The sequence below is a fragment of the Talpa occidentalis genome, unplaced genomic scaffold (assembly GCF_014898055.3).
Source record: "Talpa occidentalis isolate TD23 unplaced genomic scaffold, MPIMG_talOcc4v2.1 talOcc4.4, whole genome shotgun sequence".
Classification (NCBI taxonomy): Eukaryota; Metazoa; Chordata; class Mammalia; order Eulipotyphla; family Talpidae; genus Talpa; species Talpa occidentalis.
The window spans coordinates 52,473,164-52,492,792 of record NW_023604295.1 but is presented as its reverse complement, the minus strand read 5'-3'; the positions used below and the strand labels follow the sequence as shown (position 1 = coordinate 52,492,792).

General features: G+C 35.9%; 2 protein-coding genes across 3 annotated transcripts in view; one reads left to right on the top strand and one right to left on the bottom strand.

The window, feature by feature from the left end:
• Window positions 1-5,691, bottom strand: part of ATG3 (autophagy related 3) — a 25,825-nt gene extending 20,134 nt beyond the window's left edge. The window contains exons 1-2 of the mRNA XM_037525556.2: window positions 5,212-5,691; window positions 2,496-2,537 (exon numbers count right to left, since the gene is read on the bottom strand). Of these exons, the coding sequence (XP_037381453.1) occupies window positions 2,496-2,537; window positions 5,212-5,283 (114 nt within the window). The 5' untranslated portion in view covers window positions 5,284-5,691. The remainder of the gene's footprint in view (window positions 1-2,495; window positions 2,538-5,211) is intronic.
• Window positions 5,685-19,629, top strand: SLC35A5 (solute carrier family 35 member A5). Of its 2 annotated transcripts, XM_037525555.2 has the most exons (7): window positions 5,685-6,003; window positions 6,827-6,975; window positions 8,687-8,785; window positions 9,875-10,008; window positions 12,569-12,636; window positions 17,440-18,220; window positions 19,526-19,629. In XM_037525555.2, the coding sequence occupies exons 2-7, from the start codon at window positions 6,846-6,848 to the stop codon at window positions 19,592-19,594; spliced, it is 1,281 nt and encodes a 426-aa protein (XP_037381452.1). In that variant the 5' UTR covers window positions 5,685-6,003; window positions 6,827-6,845; the 3' UTR covers window positions 19,595-19,629. The 2 variants fall into 2 exon arrangements, with proteins under 2 accessions (XP_037381452.1, XP_054556575.1); XM_054700600.1 differs by lacking the exons at window positions 5,685-6,003; window positions 6,827-6,975; window positions 8,687-8,785; window positions 9,875-10,008 and adding an exon at window positions 10,017-10,416.

Here is a 19,629-nt window from a genome sequence, read left to right as displayed (position 1 = left end):
GTTATTTGTGGGTTTATCACATGGCAAAAAATTATATTATCTTTAATTTTCTAATGTCTGAGAAATGCACATCTATAATACAACTCTATTCTGAGTGTAAAATTGTGTTAAGAATTATGAAAGTAACTTTGTTTGAGAAGATGTATCACCAAGGTTAAGACTTAACAGTATATTCCCAAGGAAAACTTTACACGTGTCACTGTTTTTTTAATTTCAAATAATCTCTCATTAAACTGGTTAAGTAAAGATAAAAACGCAAAAGAGAACAATATTCTCTTCCCATGTTGTATTTTTGGTTTGCTGCAACTAACTGCTAGGAAGGAATCTAACATTACCAAGAGTGTTAATTTAGCAAAATGCAAGCAAAAAAAAGAATTTTGAAACATATATTAATGATATCACCTTGAGGTCACAAAACTAATATTTTATTCATTGGCACCTCTGATGGCATCTATTTAAAAAAAAAAAACAACACTGGTAGGTAAAGAAAACTATGGGAAAAAAACAACCCACAGAATTGCTGATAATTAGTACATGTGGACATCTGCCTTCATTAACAATGGACACTATCACATGTTTCATATCCTCAAATTTCTAAATTCTCAATATTGCATACAGCTTTCTCTTAATGATTAATTATATAATAGTGAATGCTCCAGTAAGATGGAATCAATATTAACATTTTGATGAGCTATATTTCTCAAGCTACCCTCCATTACTAGTACTTTTCTTAATCAAGTCATACACACACTGACTTTAAGTCAGACAATATTATATTAGATAATGCCTGTCACTCCTTTAAACACAGTACTTGGGGGTGTGGGGGTAAGATAGCTGGAGGCTGCAATCCAGAAACCCAGACACAGTAAGATAAAAAAAAATTGAACAGATCAACTTAGTATTTATTCAAAGTAAATGATGCCTTCTCATTTTCCTCCTCTAGATTCAGTCTAATCTCACTCAATCCTGTAATTGTGCTCTATCCCAATACAACATTATGTGATTGGTACACAGCTGAAATAGTTTTACCTTGCATTTTTTTTTTTTTAAAAGAAAATTCACAAACCACTTAATGACACAATTAAGTATAACAAACATTCATTCTAGGATTAACAGCTGTTTTAGAAGTTTGCTTAATTCTATCCAATGACCACAGACTTCAATCTCCCACTCCAACTATCTATTTACCAATTAGTCATGTTCACACAAAGGAGATAGTCAGTGCATGAAGATAGCACACTTACATCTCTGTTGTTGATTTCAGCTACTTAGTTTCAAAAGTCACTTCTAAATTACACCTTTGTTTGGTATGAAAGTTAATGATATCCTTAACATCAAAACTTATCTGGCATTCAAGGTATTTATCTGGCATTCAAGGTATTAAACTCCTAATTTCTAAGGTAGAATGGGTGCTTTGAAGACTGTCTAGCCAAAATCCCTCGTTATATAGATGAGGAAACATAAGATTTCTCCCTAGCAAGTTAACTGATTTGCCTGAATCAAAATAAGAGATTTCAGATAAATACATATCCAGAAAGTAGGTCTCTTGTATTCTTCCCATACTATCGTGTCTCCACTAAAAATAGACAATTAAGACTTAACACAAAAATCACTTTAGCACATTGTTCTTAGAATTTCCAAGAATTTGGGACTAGAGATATTTATAACTGAAAATGGAAAACAGTTAATTTTCTGGCTTGACGTCCCGAAATGTGCAGCAACAGTCAGATCGTACAACACGGCTTATTTTGAAATGTTTTTTTAAAAACAGTGAATAAAATTCTATGGCAAATGAGTGGTGCTTTTAAAAAGCATTTCTTTATTTCTTTGTCAAATAATTATTTGCAATATATTATGCCAAAAATAAATATGATGCAATTATATTCATAAAGTTGGAACCTAAAAGGGTTTTTAGACCAGTATTTATTTCTTTAAGGATAACAAAAAAAATCACCCAAAGAGAACCTTTTTTATTATATAGATTTGGTGGATAAGTAAAACGATTCCTCAAAACATAACACCATGTTAAAAGTTCAATAAAACACAATTATCCTACAAAATAGATATTAGTTTCAGCATTAAGCATATTCAACATTACTTGGTTAGCAGAAAAAGTGAAAGAATGGTTAAGAATATACTACTGCACAAAAACTTAATACGCAAGCATTAAGTGAAATTTAAAATGGATAACCATGAAAACTGATGTTTGGTGTAGGAAGAGGCAAGAGATGGCAATTAACAGTGTTTACTGCACAGTTCAATTTAATACAAACATTAATAAAGGATTAAGTGACCTTAGGAATTTTTCCATCCCCTCTCCCACCCTCATTTCTAAATAAAGAGGAACCAGAAATATGAGAAGTGGAAAGGTGAAAGGGAAGTTACACAGGAAGTAAAAAATCCCTATAATATTGCTAATACACAGCAAACAATCTAATTTTACTCAATAAAGATTAAAGTTCAAATATTTTCTTGAGAGTATCTTCAACACTCACCTCTTCTGGAGTGATAACACCTGTTTCCTTAAACTTTGATTCCTAAAGAAAACAATAAGAATAACAGTGTTACACTGCTTTTCACTTGAAATTAAAAATGTTTGTGGGGCAATTATTTGCTTAGCACTCTTCTAGGCAATGGAACACATACAAAAAAAAATATCACTGGTATCTGACCTCATGGAACATACAAGTCTAATGGTGAAAATGACATAAAAATATTACAATATAATTTAATCAGTATTATAATACTGCAAAACTCTGGAAAAATATTCAAAATTTTGTGCAAACATTACGCCTTACAATGATTTTGTTTACTATTGTTTCATGAAACAATAAAAATGTCTTAAAGACTTAAGACATAATACAATTCAGGTAACATCTTATATAAACTGAGTAATACATTGGAAACCAAATCTAAAGACATGTCTTTTGATATTTTCCCATCTCATCTCCACCAACTTATTGTTACAATAGCCTCTCCTTTAAAGCAAAGGTATTATTTACTTTTTATCGATATTTTAAGTTATATGTAAGATTTTGTAGTAATCTACAAAGATAAAAATTTATGAACATCATTTATTCAACAACTATTCAGCAAACAATTACTAAGTGCTAGACACTATTTGAGCTAATATGAATGTTGGCATGCACAGACCTAATTCATCCTTGACCTCATAAATTTAAACTATGGGAGAAAAAAAGGCAAATTTTAAAAATACCTTGAAGAAAAATGAGCTAAGAAACTAGTAGAGAGATAGGAGAGAGATGACTATGAGAAGTAGGATGGTCAGAGAACAGACTTCATTAACAGGTGAATATTGAGCAGAGACCTAAACCAGTCACAAGGCTGTCTAGGGGAAGAACATTTGAGGCACAGGGAAGAGTAAATGCAAAACAAAACAAAACAAAACAAAAAAACCCCACAAATACAAACAAACAAAAAACCCCAAACAAATGAAAAAACACAAAGCAAGAGAGCGCATGACAAAATAACAAAAAGGACAGTCTGGTCTAAGAAAAAGCGAGCAAGAGATGGAGTAGCATATAAAACAGGGGCTTCAACCAGGTCAAGTATAAAGTCTTAAAGTTCGTTGTAAGGCCATTGGCATTTACTGCTAAGTCTTCCAAATATGACTATTCTTAATTTTGATTCTGGGAGAAGGCATCATTTCTCTCCTGGGGTTTTTAGGTTTTTTTCTCCTTGTTTCCCCCTATCTAGTAGTAAACTTCAAGGATCCTCTCTGTAAACCAATAGTTTACACAAGGATTGGTGGCAAGGAAAGGACATTTCTCTTTTTTATTAAAACTAAATACCATACATACTGACAAGTTAACACTTCCTTTTCAGTTTTGTGAAAAAGTAAAATGGATTTAATAAAGCAAAACTGCTAGTAAGATAGCAGTTTTCTATTTAACCCAGGAGATCTTTTTCTCTTACTCCTAGCTCCAGAAAATTAAAAAAATTGTAATAATTGCATATTATTCAAATATCTTATTACCAAGATGCCTGTTTCTGAAAAAAATTACATAATATGCAAAAGCAGCATTTGATTCAAATGTCAAAATTATTTTCAAATTCAAAGTTGATTGAAAAATCTTGAAAGGTTTCACCATGAGCACAGCAAGAGTTGGAATTCTCATTTATAAATTTTCTTTACTCTTAACTTGACCAAACAAGGTATCATTTTAATATCAATTTTAGAAATAAATAAAAAAACAAAGTATTGGGCAAACATTTTCCTATGTCATGGAAAGAGAGAAGTAAAACTGTTCAGTGTTCTAGGAATACCAAAATAACTTCTTGAATACTACAACTAAACATTTCAGCTGTATAACAAGATTTGCAAAAATTTAACTGAAAGCTTAAAAAAAAAAAAAAAGCGACAACTTGCTATTTACTATCACTGTTTGCTTTTCCAAAAGGGAGAATAAAGTTACAATAACAAAATGTTACTCTACATGAATTGAAAAGCCTGAATGCACTTCTTGAAATTTATCTTGAAAATAAGTCAGGCGCTGCTATAATAGCTAATATGTTACAATTTTTACTTTAAAGATGCTTTTTTGTCAAAGCGGGTAAAAATTATCTAAGTGGGTCAAGCTGCAACTTATGATCACTGACGTCCAATATCAACAACTCGTTTCGGCTATTTTTAAAAATTTATAGGGAAGGGAGATTTGGCTTGCTGAGTTCAATGGTACTGACAAAGTAACACTGCCAATGTTTCTTGTTCCTCTGAAATCGCACAACTTGGGACTCAGTCACAACTACGTCCAACAGTTAAGAGATTTCATGAAATTTGAAAGAAAAAGACGACATATATTACTTTATTTCATTTTTTTAAAAGGATAAACAAAATCCTTGTTTAAAAAGTTCAAACGACTTTCAGCTCAGGATTTCCTAACGTTTTTAAAACTACTCAGCTGCGGACCCCCTTCCAGTCCGACGTCCCCCGGATTCGCCGCGCTCCGGCGGGTGGAGACTCGGGGTGCGCCGGAAGCGTACCCAGTTTCCCAGCTGCCAGAAAGCCCTGGAGAACCGCCGAGCGACACTACGGGTGTGGGGCTGCACCTTTTTTGGCGTCCCATCCCGCCCGCCTTCCCACCCCACCTTTCCCCGCCGGGAAACAGGGCGACTCGCCGGGCGCCCGGCCCCGGGTCTGCAGAGCAGAGCGTGCGCCTGACAGCCCCCGCCCAGCCCGGCCCAGCTTACCTTGAGGACCGGGGTCAGGTACTCGGCCACTTCCAGCGCCTTTCCCTTCACCGTGTTGATCACATTCTGCATCCTGGGGCCGGAGTCGCGGCCGGCCCCGCGGCGGGGTGGGGAGGGCAGCCGGGACTGGGGTCGCAAAGTGAGAAAATGTCCCCGCGGCCGCTGACTCACAGAGGCGCCCCGCCAGCGACACCCGAGGGGACGGGACGCGACGGGACGGACGGGACGAGGGGGAGGGGTGGCCGGCGCGGCGCGCGCGAAGCCCGGCACGCGGAGGACCGGGCCCGGCCGTCACCCGGCCCCGAGGGCAGACAGTCGGGCCGAGGGGAGAGCTGGGGAAAGAAGTGGGCCCACGCGCCCCCCTCGCCCTATTGGGGGCTGTCGTCCCCCGGCTTCACTCGAGCCCCCTCCGACTTCCCCTTCTCTCTCTGTCTCTCTCTCTTGCCGTAGCTCCACAGCCACCTGGGCCTCACGTGACAGAGGCTCTCCCGACACGTGACGCGAGAAAGGCCGCGCTGGGGCGGGACCAGGCCGCCCTTCCCCTCCCTCCGGAAGCGTAACACTGAGCGCGCTTGCGCAATGGGCCGCAGCTCCGCTTTTTCCCTGTCTGGACATTATTGTGTTTTTTTGTTCCGGAATAGGAGGCTCGGGGGCAGAGGCTTTTTCGCCTTTGTTTCCCATCCATAGCTTCCCCGCCTGTGGACCCCAAAAGCTGCTGCTGCTGCTGAGGAAATAGTTATGTCAGCTCGCGTCTGTGCGCTCTTCCGCTAGAAGCTCTTCGGTGGGACCGAGGTAACCGCGCCCCGCGGGCAGCGATCTGCGCGTGCGTACGGGGGAAGGCGCGCCAGATGAAGTCTTCCCTACTGCGCATGTGTAACTAGAGGGTTTTCCTTGACGGGGAAGGGAAACCTACACTTCCGAAGGGGAGGAGTCTCATTGGCCTCTGTGCGCTTGCGCCGGGCTGGGCTGCCGGAGTTAGCATTTCAAATCCATCTCTGACCAAACCTCCAGGGTCTATGCGCCCTCCGTGTACTGGGAGGCTTTGGGCAAGTTACTCACTATGGGCCTTGGAGTTTAATGTCATAAGTATATCAGAACAGGGCCTTCAGAATCATTGATTTCTAAGATCGTTTCTATTTCCAACATTAACTAGTTCATTAAAAATTAACCCCAGTGTTTCAGGTATTTCCATTTTGGTCACTCTTGTAACGAATTATTTTCCAGTAAGCTTTTTTTTTTTTCCTCCTAAGGAAGCGCTGCTCCTTAGGAGAAAAATACTAATCTGAAATTTCCTTCTCCTAGAGCATAATTGCTAATGAGAATGAAAGCTGAAGAATTATTTTTCTGCACACCGAAAGTGTCAGTTGCTTACGTGCTGCCTTAGGCAGCATATCTAACTTAGCTCTTTTTCTATCTCTAGTGTTGCCCCACATGAAATTTTGACTTTTTTCTTTTCTTTTCTCAGTGTTTCTCCTGTAGACCTCAAGTTTCTTGGTTTTGATATAACAATAGACGAGCATCTAAAAAAAATCCTTTTTCTGGTCTTCACAAATCAATGGTATTAGCTTTACGTTCAGTTGGCCAACATGCTTATAAAAATGTTCTTCTCTTTAAGGCAGTTAAAAACCAGTGGAATGGAAAGCAAGTACTGTGGTCATCCTTTGTCATGCTCCTTTTCAACAATGTATACATTCCTGCTAGGGACCGTATTCATTGCTTTAAGTTCCAGTCGCATCCTGCTGGTAAAATATTCAGCCAATGAAGGTAAGAGGAGACTTGCAATATGTAGGGAGCACTTCATCTAATCACATACTAACTCTCCTGTCTTTGGTTTCTTTGTATATAAAGTGGGGATAGCACCCTTGCAAGTTCTGTGTTTCTCATGATTGCAAAGAATGTTTAAATTTGAATCTTTAGACATTCATTCCTTGGCAAGAAAAATGGTGATGCTGAGTTAAATTTGGGTCAGTTAAGTACAAGTTTTGGTCAATCCCTTTACAAAACAGATCATAGCATCTGACTGTTATTTCAGTTGGGATGCAGGGCAGTGCAGGGTAGTACTGGGGGATAATGGAGTGTGATTTCAGTGTAGCTTTGCATGCAGTAAAGAGAGAAGATGTTTTAACTAGGCTTTGAATGATGGAGAAAGTTTAATAGGCAAATATTTAAATTCAGGTGACCATTTATTAAGGCCTACCTGCTAAATGTAGAACAGTGTTAACAGCCAGGTATAAGAAGATCACTCTCATGGTCCCTTTCTTATAAAGAATTTATATTCTAAGAGTAAGACATACACATAAAAAACAACTTTCATAATTACAACATGACAAGTCTTTTAGAGGTAGTGCTTCAGGACCAGAGGTGAATAAACAATTGCTTATGCTTAGGTTGAGCAGGTCAGAAGAATCATAGAAAAGAGGGGAAAAGTTAAATAAATAAATAAATAAATTTAAAAATGACATATTTGTTAAATAAATAAATAAATAAATCTAAAATATGTCAAATTGACATATTTTCTCTATTTTATCAGTTTCTTTTTTTTTATTATGATAAGAGAAACAAGTAGTTATCAAAATGGGGGAAAAGTACATTACTCAACTTAGTCACTCATGGAGCAAGTTCATAAAGTCTCTTAAGAATTATATCAGCAGTAAAGTTTGTTTGTCCTTGGCAAATTATAGAGTAAGTTGTTTGCTAAGCACTTAGAAAAGAAGTTAGAGCTAAGATCAAAGCATGCTAACCACACCTCATTTCCTAATTCAGTTGACCTATAACTTAGGCTATTGCTTCTCAACTTGTCAGAGGGTTTGGCTCTTTGGGAATATTTTGTCTTGGCTTCAGATGTAGCCAGAGCTCTGGACCAGTTGCCTCTTGGCCTCAGGTAGCTTCCTTCTTCTACCCCGTGTACCATTCATTTATTCCAGAGTATCAAACAAATTTTCTATGTGTGTCAAGATATGAAACACATAGGAAACTCTGAGTAAGAGACAATCACAAAGTGTACCTTGATTTTAGCAAGACAAGTCACACAAGGTACCATGAACTGAGTAATAATTGGACCAGGAAAATTGTAACTATTTGATGAGTCAGACATTGAGTGTTAATGATCAATTTAGAACAAGATCTATTTAATTTAGAACACGATCAATTTAGAACAGCTCAGAATAGTGCCATGCCATAGAACTTTCTTTGTCCTTAACTCTAGCCTCCTCGGCTTGTTCAGCAACAACTTGAATGAAAATCTGAGAGGCATGTTTATCAAATTTAAGGATTAATAATGCTAAATGGGATGGAGATAACCAATATATGAGGAAAATTGATTTAAAATCTAAAAGAGCAAAGCCAATTAGATGAAGTTTCATATAATCAGTATTAAAATCCAACTTTTAAGTTTAAAAATAGCTATAACTTAACTGTATATGAGCATTATATTGAACAAAATTTTTGGTTAAAAGTCATTTTTATTGTATTTCAGAGAACAAATACGATTATCTTCCAACTACTGTGAATGTTTGCTCAGAACTGGTGAAGCTTGTTTTCTGTGTGTTTGTGTCATTCTGGGTTATAAAGAAAGGTGAGTCTTGAAATGATCTTAAAACCTTGTTAAAAATCACAGAGCCAAAAATTTTTAGGACAGGAAGGAACATTTTATATTGTTTGGCCCACTCATTTGCCCACTGATTTATCTGGGAAGATGCTAAGATATAAACATCAAGTATCATTACCCATGTTTTTGAAGCAAACTCAAAGAGAAAGTTACATTGTGGAAATTGAGCATTTTCTAAATCACTGCTGTCCACCTTGATAGGTAGTATATTGCCCATCTGTGTCCATTTCCTACACCGGAGTCAGCACAGTGTATTGGAGCCAGACTGTTGTAGAACGAATGAGCTTACGATCGCAGAGCTGCAGTTTTACCAGCTATCCAGTGGGGATACTAATCTTTATATCCATAGGATGTAGCATTTGTGACTCAGCATCCATGATGTCTCTTCCTCAGATCCCTGGTTATTGAGCCTCGGCTCTCTTATTGCTTTGATCTGCTTCCCATGTAAAGTAAACATAGAATTTAGAGTATTAAATATTGTACTCAGGAGGATAGGTTTTCATACTTAAGGATTTCAATCCATGAGGTTACTAGTTAGTGGAATGCACGCTTTATTTTATCTCATGGAATTCATGCATTATTTGCAGGACTTAACCTTAAAATTATTTTCAGTCTTTTCATTTTATTTTAGATCTGTTACATTCATTACCTTTCTAAGTTTAGAAATCTAGAGATGGAATAATAACTCATACCAAGATTAATAAAAGTTAATTTACTACCTCCATGTATAAATGAAAACTAGTATCTTCCTTCCCTAATCCCCCTAGAGGAAAAAAAATTCCCAGTGTGAATGGGTGATTTTTCCCCCTACTTATTCTAACTTGTTGCTCTGTCTCTTGGCTTTAGGCTTTGTATTAAAAGAAGCCATAAATGTATCCAGAGTTGCCTTAAGTGAAACTTCTTTCTCAAGTTAACAGGAATTAGGAGAACCAGTATTTCTTAGGATGATGATGAATGCCAATGCTTTTAAAGAATTATATCAGTAATCAGATATAATTTCTGTAAAAATTTGGGCATTCTCATCAAGTTCATTTATTGTTCTCTTCTTCTCTTTAGGAAATTATCAAAACAAAAGCTTGAAATGTGCTTCCTGGAAGGAAATCACTAATTTCATGAAGTGGTCTGTTCCTGGCTTTCTGTACTACCTGGATAATTTGATTGTCTTTTATGTCCTTTCCTACCTTCAGCCTGTAAGTAAATATGACAAAGAAAATCCCACTGGAAAAATGCAGAGAAGTTAATCCAAGGAAAAACTAATTTTTTTTAGCATTTTCCTTGGCATTGTTAGTTTCTCATTGCCCTCATTGTCTTTGCTGAGGTTTGTCCAGTATCATCTGACTACTGAAGTAATAATATGCTTGGTAGATTCTCTCACTGTTAAAGATTGCTGTATTAAACTGTATTATTGACTGGTGTGTTGGGGGATGGAGGGAGTGGTACTCCCTGGAAAATGAATCTAGAGCCATCTGTCTTTGTGAAACCTTAATCAGTCTGCCTAGTATCTGATCCATCTTGTGTCACCAACTTCTATTAGAAACTGCAGCATCCAGGCCTCCAAGCAGACTTCTGTGATTAACTCAGAAAATTACACACTTCATGTACGTCTCCTTCTTACCTGTTGTAATGTAGTTTATATGTATTCTATTTGTATGATTTTTTTTTCTGTTAGTCCAGTAATTTAACCAACAAGTTCTATAAGGGTAGAGATTGCATCCTTCCATCTGTAAATACTAACTACACTTGATTATACTACAAACTACAAATTTTTCTAATCTCTTGCCATATTCTTTGCCAATTTAGAGAGTTATCAATTAGCAGAAATGGTCTTCTGTTTTTACATATTAATATGTATTACATAAATATTTTCCCTTTGATTTCATTAAATGAAGATTTCTATTGCCATTTTTAGCTAAATGTGTTTTTAAGTTTCTTAAAAGTAAAATCAGACATTTTGATCATAAATAGGATTTTTATTGGTACTAGACCTCATGTAAGACCTCTTAAATATTGCCAACTCAGTTTTACAGTAGAGTGAAAGGGGGGATTAATAGAGCACTGTAATTAAAAACTGTTATCAAAATTGAAAACAGAAATTCTTTTTCACAGTTTAAAAGCTATGTAACTAGGCAAGCCCCAGCTCCTCTAAGCTCCAGTAACCCATCTGTAAAATAGGATATTAATACTGTACCAACCCAGGGTCAGAGAGCTGGGCTCAAGGTCACCCGAAGTTCCTTTCAGCTCTGTGATCCTGTTATTAGTTAAGTATATGTTCTGTCTATAACATATACAGTTCTAAATTCTTTCATTCCAGACAATTCTTGTCCCACCTACTAACATAATTATTCACTTTCAGTATGCATATGTTGGTTTTATTTGTAGTTAATAAATTAGTGCTATTTTCAACCCTTTTCTTACATCCCCAATACCAAAACAAGATCACAACTTCCTTGTTCTCCTTCTAACTTATTGCTTTGCTTTTCCTTCCTCATACACAACTATAGATATTACAAAATAAACCTTACATGGCATATTCTGTGGTTGTTTCCATGTCTAGTTGGAAAGAATTCAGTAGCGATACATGTAAGTTTGCTGGCAAGAGTTCTGATATTTTGTTTATTCTACTGCATGGGAAAAGTTTTCAGAATTCATCATGCCTGCTTGTGATGTGCATTTACAAGGCCATTATTTTGATTGATCACATCACCACTTACCCCCTTTATACCATCCACTTGCTGAACTCATCTCCTCTCACTTTTCTACGTTAGGGGATCACAGCATGCATTTGTCTACAGGGGATTGTGAAAGAAAGTCTTAAAATAGTAGTTCCCATAATATAGTAGAACTTCAATAGAAAAACAACAATGTTTATTCTTGGAATTCTTGCCAGTCTTTATTAGATTTGCTCTTATTTAATTAAGTTGCATATTCACAACTCTTTGGGATTTAATCAAGTTAAGATGACATCAAGGAAGAAAGAAGAGTGAACTAAATCAGTAGGCTTTGCTTTTTTAAAATATTAATATTAGAAGAACACATAAAAAATATTAGTATTGTCAGATCCAATAATGGGGAACAATGATAAAATTTCATACTTTCTGAGCTTTTATATATATATATATATATATATATATATGTTAAGATTAATTTCCTATGTGAAATATGACTGAATTCACAAAAACAACACTTCCAAATCTTTAGAATATTGTGAATAAATCCAAATGACTATCAAATATGAGTTTGATGTTTAAGCACATGTATTGAGTCACTATATTTCAATATTGAATATTGATTCAATTCTTAGAGTAATAAAGATGCTTAAAGACCTGTACCTCAATTTTCTGATGTACAAATGGACCTAAGAGTGCCTGCCTCCTCGCTACCTATAGAAATAATACTGTTGGCTTTGTGAGCTTGAAAATGCATGTTTCATAAGTATGATAACTGATATTTCTAGACCTAACTAAACTTTTAGTTTGTATTTCCAGATATTTGTATATGCACACATAGATGATTTACACATGCATTTGGGGATTTTGAAAGCACATTTTCAAAGCCTGAACAATAATTTGATCATATCTGTAAACATTAGTAAGTAATAAAAATGGAATTTAATCTTCTAGTGAAATTGCTGCCCTAATAACTCTGGTTTTTGGCTAGAAAGTTTTTTTTATCAAGTGAACCACAAAGCTGGGAAATTTCTAAGGTCAGTCTGTTGTTTGGATTGTAACTCTATCACATCTTTCTTTCTAGGCCATGGCTGTTATCTTCTCAAATTTTAGCATTATAACAACAGCTCTTCTATTCAGGATGGTGCTGAAGTAAGTAACTTGCTATGAAAGCATATATCGTACTTTAAAACGTCACAGCCTTGTAACAGATGATATACTCAGAGCACTGAAACCTCTGAATCCCAAGATCGGGATTTTCTTCCTACTTGGCATTGTGTATTGGGCAAGTTATTTAACCCCTCTGGAAATCAGCTCAGGTGCTAACATTTTGGAATCCTCAGTAATTCAATATATGAATTTCTTTCTTTTCTTTTTTTAGCATCTCAAAGATAATCGACTGGGTTATAATTAGCACTTTAATTTTTAGTGCCAGATTTTTCAACAGAGAATTTATGAGCCCTATTGTTTTTTGGATTTGGGTTTTTTTGTTTTTTTTTTTCTTTTGTTTTGTTTTGAGATTTGCTGTATACCAGTAGGGAATTAAGAAGTTCCTAAGATTGTTGCTACATTTGTTACTTGGAGTTTGGAGTGGCAAATTCTTTATTAAGCTTCTTACCATGAGTACATAATTTAAGCTCTTAACTGACAGAGAATTTGCATGAAGAGTTTGTCAGTATTACATTTAATGAGAGTGATAGGCTGTTAGATTTTTGAAAATGCTATAACCAGTCTTTCCTATCTCTAGGGAGACCTTTGAGTAAAATAAACATTTTAAGTAAATATCATGCTGCATAGCCATGAATAGGACAGAATGTCCTAAGACAGGATGGTAATACACATCTGGGTACTTAACTGTAGTTTAATTTATTGTTTAATAGTGATGATGATGATGATGATGATAAAAATAAAATTAACTTCTTGTTATATTTGTTGTGATTGGTTTTTTTTTATTTTATATTCACCTTATTTATTTCTTTGACTTCTTGTATCTTTATTATATAATAGTGTGTTCTTTCATAATTTATGTGGACAGAAGGATGAATGACTTGGTATGCAGGCATTCAGAAAATATTTGTTGAACCTATGATGCATGCAGTACATAAATTATATGGAATCCTTGAAAATTTTCTTTTACCCTAGGAAACATTCAATTTAATGGTTGATATAAGAGATGAAGAAATATATTTCATCTAGCTTAAATGTTACAGTACACTAAAATTTGCTTTTGCATCTTGTTTTTGTTTATGGATTATGAAAATAATTCAACTAGCAAGTTAAAAGATGCCATTCTAAAAAGATTTTGAAGTCTTTAAAATCAAAATGAAAGTTATTTTGTAGGATTAAAAAGTTGGCTGCTGTGGAAAAAAAAAAGTTGGCTGCTGAGAAAATATATGTAAATAATATTTTTATATTGATGCCGATGATAAAATTAGAGATACGCTTCCATTGAGGAAAAAACTAAACATGCAGTAAAAAGCCTACTATTTACTAAGGGGCAAAGTTTTCAAAAACATGTTTTCTTTTTTAGTTTTCATTTTTTTTCCCTGTGAAATGAGTTTGTGAGTGAGTACACATGGTGCTATACATAAGACATATAATACATAAGTATTTTGTCAAATCTACATCAATTTAAAACTGAATTTACCAAAGAAAATATGTATTGCCTGACTTGAAATTGACCAATATATCTAGTTGTACCTGAAGATGTTCTTTATTTTATTTGTTTTTAGTGGATCCAGAATCTTGACTGTGAGGCCTAGATGAAGGGGCCACTTGAAAAGGCCCTCCCCATGGCCAGCCATTGCTATTTATAGGCAACAGAGTCAAGGAAATTCTAAGTCAGGCTAGGAAGGGAGAACACACTAAGGACTCTGGGCCACGTGGTGCCCTAAAGGCCTTTCTGCCCTATTTCAACTTAACCCCATACCGCTTCCCTGAGGGCGGGTATAGTTATTGCCTGGAAAGCAATAGATTGTCCTAAGCTGAGTCTGTGACCAGATTCCAGAGCCACTGCGCATTTTGCATCCTGTTGGTGGTTCCCTGTGACTATTGGGGAACACTGGGAGCATCCCAACACTGGGATGGGCGAGGCTGGGGACAAAGGGACCAATTCAAAATGAGCTGCCACTTATTAATTTATATTAATAAGGAAATTCTTAAAACCAAATCCAAGTGTATTTATACTGTAAACATTAAATGTTTGCTTTTAATGCTATATTAATACCTTAATGCTATTATATTAATACCAGTTGTATTATTGCTTGTTTTAGTAATAATTGACAATGTTATGAACTAAAGTTTAAATTTTTACATATTTTGCCCCTTAATATTCAGAATAGTAATGATTCTTTTGTAGTAATAGTGAATGTGTTGGCCTTGTTGTTAATGTATATATTTTAAATTCTTGGAAGTTATTTATTTTAAAGAAACAATAAAAGCACTCCATATCATTTCCACAAGTACAAACTTAGCTCCCAGAGTGGATCCTAAAAATCAAAATGGTTTTTCACCGATTCACAAATTGGCACTGAAGCTACTTTAATGGAGCTACAATATGATAATCTGTCATTGTCTTTTATGAGAATGCTTTTTAAATATTACCGTTTATTATGTTTTAAAATCAACTTTGTTCTATTTTCATCTCTCTGTTGTTGGCAGTATGTGTTGTTTTTGTTTGTTTTCTCCTATTAAATCTACTCTTTGTGAGTCATTTGATGATTTTTTTTCCCAACCACGGAATTTTGAAGAATAGGAGTACCAACTTGAGTTCTATAACATTTTTAATTAATTTACCATAAATAACTAATTTTTTAATAAGGCTGTTAATTGTGTACTTTAAAAAGCCATCAAATACCATTCCCATACAGATAAAGAATGTAAGACTACAAAGATAGGAAAAAATAAGTCTGGTGACTAATGTAAAAATTACTTGCAGAAATTGACAAGTAGGAAAATGAAAAATATCACCATTCAAATATCTTACTATTGACTTTTCTAGAGAAACTCCATGTGAATATATAGAGCTATTCTATGAAGTATAACCAGTGGTTCAGATGAAACTAGTGGTGGGAATTATGCCTCAAAGCCATACTGGTTTGCTCTTAAGACTTGACAGCATTGTATGATCTTCTTTGTTTGGGCTTTTAGTACAAAAGCTAAAGTCCAATTTTGAGTTGTGGGGGCCAAAGATAATTAAGACCAGCAGATATTTTTACCTAGAGATAATATATATTTTTTCTTGATTTCTTCAAAGAGAAACTATGGGGAAAACATTCCAAAACACATTTGAAAACATAGTGGGTGTTTTGGAAGTTGTGATAAAGATTAGTTAATCTCCAAACCAGCAGAAAAATAAAAATGCTAGTCAGTCATATAAGTATTTCTCCAAGATCATTCACATTTGTGTGACTAGTTCACAGTTTCTGCTTCCCTTGCATAGGGCCCCATCACCCAGTACTAGATCTGAGTATTTGAAAGCAGATGCACAAGAAGACATGATAGTGCATGGAGGTGTGCCATCTAAACTAGCCTGAATATTTAGCAGTTCCAAAGCATGGAACTGTTTGGTGAAATCAGACACATCTTCCTATATATTCATCCCGGGAACTCAGAATTATACTTAAGAGGTGCTTCGGTCAAGAAGGAAGATAAGCACAACCATGGCTCCAATCCCTTATTTTTTCATAAACGTACAGCCTTAGGATGGCAGTTAATCTCTCAGAAGTTTCCTCTCTTACAGTAGGAATTGCCTGATGCAGTGGGCACTAAATAAATGTGGTTTACACTTCCACGTTCTGTTTTTCTCTTTTCTTGCTGTCCTTCTTCACTTGACAATTCATCTTCAAACGTCAAGATTTTATTTCCTCTGCAGGCCTCCCTTTTTATCCCACGCTTTTTGCTTAGTCAACACTGTTCATTCTTGTTGCCTCTGAATATACTTTTTTCTCAGCTTAGATATGTCACCAATTCCCTGTTCACATGGCAAACTTGAATTTATTCATCTTTCAGCTCAAGTATCATTTTTCCTTTGAAGAAATGCCCACATTCTTTATAGACCCGTGTCCCTTCCTCAGTGTTCCCCAGTTATTCCATGTATCATTTGTCACACATTATATTGTCATCATTTAGTTTCATCCTCTCTCCTTATTAAAGTGGAGATAGAGATCAAATCTCTTTATCTCCCCAGGGTGCTTAGCACATAGTAACTTCTGATTAAATGTCTACTAAACTGAATGAGTTCACAAAATGAAATAATACATTGCCCTATATCTTACAAGTTTATCTTTAGGCAAAATAAGTAAATCAGTCGTTGTTAGCACTTTGTAAATTGAAACACTAAAAATAATTTTTTCTTGCCTGGTAAACATTAGTTTGCTGTATGCTGCATGACTAGCCCATGGCTCTTGGAGCTAGCTTCCTCCTTAAATCTTTTTTGAATCATGAATACCTTTGAAAACTTAACAGTACTTTGAAGGGTCTCCTGGGGACTAGAGGAGGGCTGGGAATTCACCTATATATTAATAGAAGATTTGGCACACACAGCAAGTATTCACAGATTTCTGTAATTCATCACATTCTTTCTGTTTCATGGAAACCGGGGTGAGAATTCCTCCTATAAATTACTTTATAGTAAGCAAGATTAGAAGTTACTGTACCAAAGACCCAAGGTCAGCTCTAGAGTCAAAAAGGAGGCTTAGTTACACCTATTGGTTAAAGGAAACCTACAGTGAAGTGGACTAACTGAATGGCCTTAAGGGACAGTTATTATAAAATTGAATAAAAATGTCAAGTTTGAGAAGCAGAGATACCACCAAGTTTTCTTTGAATTTTGGAAAATGCTAATTAAAATAGAGTATAATTTATTCAAGTACTCAGGTGTCTAAGTTTTCAGTAGAAACGGTTAATGTGGGAGGGGGATAAAAGCAGTAAAATATGTTTTTCATCTTTGAACAGGAGGCATCTAAACTGGATACAGTGGTCCTCCCTCCTGATTCTCTTTCTATCTATTGTGGCCCTCACTGCTGGGACTGAAACTTCACAGCATAACCTGGCCGGACATGGATTTCATCATGATGCCTTCTTCAGCCCATCCAACTCCTGCCTTCTTTTCAGAAATGAGTGTCCCAGCAATGGCAATTGCACAGCAAAAGAGTGGACTTTTTCTGAAGCTAAATGGAACGCCACAGCCAGGGTTTTCAGTCACATCCGTCTTGGCTTGGGGCATATTCTTATTATTGTTCAGTGCTTTATTTCCTCAATGGCCAACATCTATAATGAAAAGATATTGAAGGAAGGGAGGCAGCTCTCTGAAAGCATCTTCATACAGAACAGCAAGCTCTATTTCTTTGGTGTTCTTTTTAATGGGCTGACGCTGGGCCTTCAGAGTGGTAACTATGATCAGATTAAGAACTGTGGCATTTTTTATGGCCACAACGCATTTTCAGTAGCCCTTATATTTGTAACTGCATTCCAGGGCCTCTCAGTAGCTTTCATTCTGAAGTTCCTAGATAACATGTTCCATGTCTTGATGGCCCAGGTCACCACTGTGATTATCACAACAGTGTCTGTCCTGGTTTTTCACTTCAGGCCTTCCCTTGAGTTTTTCTTAGAAGCTCCATCAGTACTTCTCGCCATATTTATTTATAATGCCAGCAAGCCTCAAGATCAGGAATATGCACCTAGGCAAGAAAGGATCCGTGATCTCAGTGGCACTCTCTGGGAGCGTTCCAGTGGGGTAAGTAGGAGGGGATACTACATTTTGTCTGTTGTTGACAAATTCAAGAAAAGAAATCAGTCAGTACTGATTTATCAAAAGATCTATCTCTGTGACTTAAAAATCATTCAACATTCATTGAGCTCCTTATGTTTGCAGGGACTCATGATAATGGTATCAGGTAGATAAAAAAGTTTAAAGCACAATCAGGGTTCTTATATGTTAATTATATCATAGGCTATTAGAGATCCACAGAGTTAGAAGATTTACCACAGGTTATCTTGTCCAAAACTATCTTCCTACTTTTGCAAACCAAGAAACAAACTCAGGCTGAATGGTTTATAGCTAAGTAATGAAAGAACTGGTACTAAATGCCTACTGTCTGACTCCTACACCATTACTCTTTCTGCTTCACCATAGCTGGGGAAATGAACCTCACTCACAAGAAAATTTGATCTTCTGCATGAGTACATCTTACTAATTAAAGTGGAAAGCTTGGCTCCTTCATTTTCCCCTGTATTATTTATAAAACAGTCTGTCAGAAGGGTACCCTGTTTATTGCACTAGGAAAAGAGTGTTCAAAAGGATCACAAGTAAGAGAAAATTATTTTTTAGAAAAATATGTATGCTTATAAGCATCATGCACATAAGCAACTACCAATTGCTGATAATTGGAGAAACTGCTAGACATATTATTAGCAAATTAATAATGCTCTTTTGAAGCTAGTAAGGCATTAGATGTAAGTTTAAATAAAAGATAAAATACACTCTAGTTTTAAATTTACAATTTTCATGAACATACAAAGTATGAAATATTTCACAAAATGAATGTCTCACTGGGGGTATTATCTGTTGCTTATTAAGAGTTGTGGCAGAGCTTCCCTCAGTAATTCTGAAGTGGTGATTACAACAGATATTTAAGATGGCAAAACTAGAATTTTGGGCCCTATGTGCCTTGATCACAGCCAGAAAAGACATTTAGAACTCATGTACTCCTTTCCAGTGTTCTGATCATACTGTTTGCCCTACTATTTTAGGTAAAAGAAAAATCATCCGACCTATCTTTAGTCATTTCCCCTCAAGACCAGCAGAGGGTGCTCCTTCTCTCATGTTAACTTTGAAACTCAAGCACTGCGGTGTATTTCGATTTTTCACGAACCCATTATCCATCTAAAATTAATTCTCCAAGAACTAAAATATTTGATTTCATTTGACCAAATTATAGTTTAATGATATAAAATCCATGATTTGTTAGTAGTTTCTTCCTACTAAAAGTGCTACATTTTCTACTTTTGTTTTAATTACTGATTTCATGTTTCCTTTTAGGATGGAGAGGAACTGGAAAGACTTACTAAATCCAAGAGTGATATTGAATCAGATGAAGATGCTTTCTAATTGCTCTCACAAACCTTATTTTCACATTTTAAGCG

What these genes read in the sequence shown, in the direction of transcription:
- SLC35A5 (XM_037525555.2), top strand. Translation starts at nt 6,846, where the DNA reads ATGGAAAGCAAGTACTGTGGTCATCCTTTGTCATGCTCCTTTTCAACA. An exon ending in TCCTTTCCTACCTTCAGCCT is followed by an intron (nt 10,009 to 12,568) that starts GTAAGTAAATAT and finishes CTTTCTTTCTAG; the next exon opens with GCCATGGCTGTTATCTTCTC. An exon ending in CTATTCAGGATGGTGCTGAA is followed by an intron (nt 12,637 to 17,439) that starts GTAAGTAACTTG and finishes ATCTTTGAACAG; the next exon opens with GAGGCATCTAAACTGGATAC.